The 6,009-nt window shown below is 30.0% G+C and overlaps 1 protein-coding gene across 1 annotated transcript; it reads right to left on the minus strand.

The window, feature by feature from the left end:
- Positions 1 to 3,271: 3,271 nt before the first annotated feature.
- On the minus strand, positions 3,272 to 5,485 carry LOC112683181 (nuclear inhibitor of protein phosphatase 1). The gene is made up of 7 exons (XM_025554081.1): positions 5,230 to 5,485; positions 5,041 to 5,101; positions 4,810 to 4,963; positions 4,299 to 4,525; positions 4,043 to 4,237; positions 3,855 to 3,978; positions 3,272 to 3,757 (listed from the first exon to the last, which is right to left on the minus strand). Exons 1-7 carry the CDS (start codon positions 5,256 to 5,258, stop codon positions 3,525 to 3,527), a joined length of 1,023 nt encoding a protein of 340 aa, XP_025409866.1. The 5' UTR covers positions 5,259 to 5,485; the 3' UTR covers positions 3,272 to 3,524.
- Between the last annotated feature and the right edge of the window lie 524 nt (positions 5,486 to 6,009).

A 6,009-nucleotide genomic window follows, 5' to 3' on the forward strand; every position in this document is an offset into this window, starting at 1 on the left:
TTCCCATTTTGATACAAATTTTTTCTAGACACAATGATACTTATAATTCGGCTGAAAGATGGAATCTAAAAAACCCGAACTGGCCCCTTTTTACTGAATTCCTTGAATCAGAAATATCAAAAATAAAAAACCCCGAAAAATTAAGTATAAACCAGCTAACAGAAACTATCACAAGCCACATAATAAACTCTGGTAACTTAACAATTGGAAAATCCAAAACTAAAAATCAAAAATCCAAAGTTCCTTTGTGGAACCAAAACATTAAAGATGCTTTATTAGCCAAAAAAGAAGCCTTAAAAATATTCAAAAAAACAAATAACTCGAACTATTTTATAATTCTCAAACAACTCAGAGCCAAATCAAAATACCTTATCAAATTAAGCAAAAAAACTTCCTGGGAAAAATTTACTAGCAGCATTAACGATAAAGAAGACAGTAAACTCTTATGGAATAAAATAAAATCCTTAAAAGGTCTCAGTAGAAATAACAAAATAAACCTAGTGGACAAAAACACAAATGAACTTATTAGTAATCCCGATCTAATTTCAAACAAAGTCGGTGAATATTTTCACAAGAACAGCAGAAACAGCAATTTCAACACGCAATTCAAAGAAATGTTGAAGCTCTAAAAATAACAATTGACAAAGTTGAAGTTCCTCATCGTAACTCTGTAAAAATACTTGGCGTTATATTTGACAGACGGTTATCGTGGTCCCCATACATGAAACATTTAAAAGCCTCCACCGGTCATTCTGTTAATGTTTTAAAAATTCTTTCCCCCACCTCTTGGGGTGGAGAAACAAACACTCTAATTAAAATTCATAAAGTTTTAATCCAATCAAATCTTAACTATGGTTCATCCCCTTTACAGAACAGCATCCAAATCCCTCCTGAACTGGCTAGATAGTGTTTATAATTGCGGTTTGAGACTGGCTTTAGGAGCTTTTCGCAGTTGTCTTGTATATAGTATTTATAATCTCGCTGGTGAACCCATTCCTGATATAAAAAGGCTGGAATCACATCTTAAATATTTAGCAAGATCTTCAAAATCAAATAACATCATTCACGAAAAAAACAACCCCCTCATCATAAAAGAGATGAAAGACACAAACCTCGATATATCGCAAATCATAACCAAAGAAAAAATTTCCCAACCTCCTTGGGCCAGCTCATATCTAATTAATACAGAACTCAGCTGTCTTCACAAACATCAAACCTTACCAAATATTTTCAAAAGCTTCTTTAAAAGCATTATAAGTAAATACAAAGATTTCCAGGAAGTATTCACCGACGGTTCAAAAACTCATGAAGGTGTAGGATTCTCGATTATATTCCCAAATAAAAAAATTATACACAAACTACCTCCGAAGTGCTCCATATTCACTGCCGAAGCTACAGCCATACTTATGGCTATCGAGACTATATTACAAGAAGTCGACTCGAAATTCATCATTCTCAGCGATTCATTGAGCTCTATAAGAAGTCTGCAGAACCTTTTCAATCCCGGTGATATTGCATCCAAAATTCTGAACAACCTCAGCCTAGCTTCCTGTCTGGGTAAAACTATCGTCATCATGTGCATACCCGGACACTCGGGTATAATAGGCAATGAAATAGCCGATGAACACGCCTCATTCGCCATCAACAACAAAGAAACCGTCTTAATTAATAAAATGTCATACGACGACGCGAAAAAACTCATAATTGAATGAACAAAATATAAATGGCAAAAAATCTGGAACATACAAAACACAAAATTAAATGAAATAAAAAGAGACATATACCGTTGGATTAATCCTAACCTCAACCGTAAGAAGATACGGTTCTCAATAGACTCCGTACGGGTCACACCAGAATTACTCATGGCTTACTGATGGCAAAAGAGGAACCCCCCTCCTGTCAAACCTGCGGAACCTTGTTAACAGTCAAACACCTAATAGCTGACTGTCTAAGGTTCAATCAAGAACGAGCCGAACACAAGATAGCTCACAACCTAGACACTTCACTTGGACCCAACCAAAAAAATAACCTTGGTTTAATTAATTTTTTAAAACAAACAAAACTTTTCAATCTTATATAAAAAAAATTGTTATTATTATTAGTTCTTATTTAGTATAATAATCTTATTTGTAACTAATGGCCTTTGTTGTCAATGTTATTTTTGTGATCAATAGAAAAAAAAAAATTATAATAAAAATATGAGTATAATATATAATATAATATAATATATCATACTTGTACTGAGAAAGTGTTACTAGTCAAAAATAAATTATAAATAATAATGTTACATGTCTTTTTGTTGACTTTAAGTTCTAACATTTTTCTAACTGATACAATTATAGAAGTTGTTTCTTGATCGAAATGTCGACCTTGTTTTTATATGATATAGAATTTAGCACTCACAGATCAATAAAAACAGCAACAATCGAGATGATATCAATACTTTGATATTGTTTATTATTATTTAACTAATCGATAGTGCCGGATTTAGTGAGGGTTCAGGGTATGCAATTTACCGAGGCCTTTAAAAGCAATATTTTAAAATCGCAAATTGTCTTTTCCATTATTTTTTACTCAAATTTGGTTATTTTGAAGTTCTTTAATATATCAATATATAAATATAAGTGTAATTTTGAGCAATTTTTTTTTAAGGGGCCTTCAATTGGTATTTGCATCCTGGGCTCTTGAGACTTAGATCTGGTACTGCTTATATAAAATTGCTGTATAAAACATTATTGGTTTTATGCACATAGAAAATAAAAAATACATTTTTAGCAACAAAACAATTCCTGATTTATAAAATTATAATTATAATCATTGAGCTATAATTCTTAAATTGTATATTTTATATTTTCCTATCACTTAACCAAATGGTTTAATTAGGACAGGTACAATAGTCTAAGAGGTGATCATTTTTTAAAATTCATTCTAATGATATTATTTATTATCTTAAATACATTGTTATATATTAGGAATAGCATACAATGGATAAATATGTAAAACAATTAATATTTTATACTTACAATTTACATATATAATTTGGACCTATTTATACAATTTATAATAAACTCTGTATTATTTACTAAAATGTTATTATATAAATAATACACTAAAATAAAAATTATTATGTAGAAATAATATAATAATTAGTGACCCAACTTTTATAATTTAGAACTTATAGAATATTAATATATAATAATTAAGAACTCATAAAGGGATGAAGATTAAAAACAAAATATTTTTAGAAAATCCAATAACAATACAAATAATATAATTCATAATACTTATTATATTTTAGCATACATATTACACACTTTCATAAGTTACAAACTTACACACACCCACATATTATATTGTGAACACAATACCTTAATATATTTTTGAATTTTATTTTAGATTCTTTAAACAAGTCAAAAATTCATTAACAGTTACTATTCAATTATGCTTAATAATATTATATTGAAAAAAATGTATGTTGAAGAGCAGTTGAGGTATCTCAATACATAAGATATTGATTTTATTTTTTAAACAAGTAAAGTTGGAGCATTTTTTTTCCCAGGCCATGCTTCTTTTGCATACTTCTTCTTTTTGGGTTCCATTGATGTTGGTTCAACTTTTTCTGATACCGTTGGTTTGGGAACAACTGTTTCTTCTATACTAGGATTAATATCGACATCTGGGGCTGGATTTGGTAAATTCATACCAAGACGATTACCAATAGATGATAAGAATCCATGTTGTTTATCACCTTCAGGACCTAAAAAGTTGTAGAAAAGATATACATTAGTTGAGATAAATGTATTATTTAAAATATGTTAATTTTTTTGAAACAGATAATCTCAGATAATACTGACCTGGAATATCATTGTAAAGTGAATTGCTTAAATGTGCACCTGGAATCATATTTTTCATGTAGTTCTTATTCTGATTATTTGAATTATTTTGGTCGATTGAAAAACCCATTGTGTCTTTGAATTTCTATAAATTAAAAAAATTAATTAGTTTGATTAGTTAAAACCCAAATTGTTTATTCAATGTTTACTTTATTAGGTATGACAGTAGTCCTAATAAGGTTTCTGAAACGACCAACAGATGGATCAATATCTTCTGGATTGATAATTTGTTCATCTTCATTAAAATGAATTCGAGTTCGTTTTCTTTTTGGTTTTAATGCATCATCTGATATACCAAGCATTGATATGCGTCGATTTTGTGCCGTATTAAATTCAGTTAAATTCTAAAAATAATAAGTAAAGATGATTATAGAATTACAATTTACATTAATTATAGATACCTACATCTAGTTCAAGATCGGTTTCTGGTAATCCTAATAAACTAGATGCATTATCAGATTCTCTTTCTAATTGATCCATGATCGGACGAGGTCCAAAGGCTGATGTAGATTGAGGACGTTCACGTATAATATATGTTCGAGTAGATGCACCAAAATGGAACTGACTATTAATTGGCAATTGTGTAGGTTTTTCTGCTTCAATTCGTATGCTACCAATATAAGTACCATGTGCTAAATAAATTGGAAACAAATATTGAAATAAACATTGACTAATAGTTTAGTTTTATTTTAGTTTAAAACGTATTTAATTATAACAATGAGGTGCTGTATAAAATTAGTATATTTGGAAAAATTAAATTGTAAAAAAATATTTAATAATTGATAACATTAAAAATGAAAAAAAAATTATGTATGAATATTACTTTTGATTTGATTAGTATCTATATAGTTTCTTAAACTATAGGTAGGTTAAATATCGAACAGCAGTCCAATCGATAAATTGTTTTTCAACTTACTAGATCCAAGATCAACTAAAAATGCTCTGTTTAAATGTTTGTGATAAACAAAAGCTGCATGAACTCTCGAACACGATTGATGATCAATACAAAAATCACTCATTTGAGCATTGCGCCCAAATAAGTAACATTTTTTCTGGTCCAACATTAGTTTCTAAGAAGATAGAAACAATTGATTTATTTTTATTAGGTAAAATATGTATCATTTTTTAAAGGATTTGTTTAACTCACTTGAATCAATTTGTCTCCTTTTAATACGTCTAAATGCAAACCCACAGGAGGTTTGCCAGCCCTAGAAACAAAACAGAAATATGAAATTTAAATCATATTGCGGTCCGCATCAGTGTTAATAACGAATCGCAGACCAAATATCTGACATTTGGTACACGATGAACAGTACTTGTTAAGTTATTTTCTTACCAATTGGGCACATCGTAATGATTAGCCATTGACAATAATTGTAGCGTAGAAAACTTTGAAATTCAATTTAAACAAACATAATCGTTACGAGTGTCGACACACGAACGAATCGATTTTAGCAAGTGCGTCGAGATTAAATTCTGTGTAATGGTAATAAAACACCAAAATAGGTTTGTAAAAACACTATAGTAACTATATTTGCAACAAAATAATAGAATCGTCGAACTGAATTAGACGCTGAATATTCGATTTTTATTATCACCAGTTAGTACACTACCGCCTTATCACGATAGCACAATTTACCATGCGTGTCGTAACCGTGGTACACGTTCTCAGGTCTATGGGTTGAATACAAATGTAATTTTGTGTTCTCAAAAATCGGGCGAAAATCATAGAACAGGGTGGTAAAATCCACGGCCCGCGGGTCGCATGAGGCCTTCGAAGCCTTTTTTTAATGTACCCCCACAGTTAAATTAACCATTTATTTTATTAATTAAAAATTAAAGTCACAATAATATTGTAACCAGTACTTGATTTGGTAAAATTAAAGAAGGGGGACTCTGTTTGCTTAAAAAAAAATTGCGTCCCCAAAACTTGTTAAGCGTTATAATTATAACGTTTTTATAGTAGGGGGATGCTAAAATTTCTAAAAATTAGAAGGGGTACTCCGTCACCCCTGCTTCCCCCCTCAAGTCGAGCACTGATTGTAACAAAATTGTGTTATGATCGTATACATTTTATATTTTATTGTTTTATATTTATAGTTTAAGTCGTTTATGC

Source organism: Sipha flava, unplaced genomic scaffold, assembly GCF_003268045.1.
Source record: "Sipha flava isolate LNK unplaced genomic scaffold, YSA_version1 221_pilon_pilon, whole genome shotgun sequence".
In the NCBI taxonomy this organism is placed as follows: Eukaryota; Metazoa; Arthropoda; class Insecta; order Hemiptera; family Aphididae; genus Sipha; species Sipha flava.

Excerpts from the sequence above, each read along its gene's own strand:
- LOC112683181 (XM_025554081.1), bottom strand. The coding sequence starts at position 5,258 with ATGGCTAATCATTACGATGTGCCCAATTG. Across the intron at positions 5,102-5,229 it reads CATTACGATGTGCCCAATTG|GGCTGGCAAACCTCCTGTGG; the intron begins GTAAGAAAATAA and ends TTTTGTTTCTAG. Across the intron at positions 4,526-4,809 it reads TTTAGTTGATCTTGGATCTA|CACATGGTACTTATATTGGT; the intron begins GTAAGTTGAAAA and ends CAATTTATTTAG.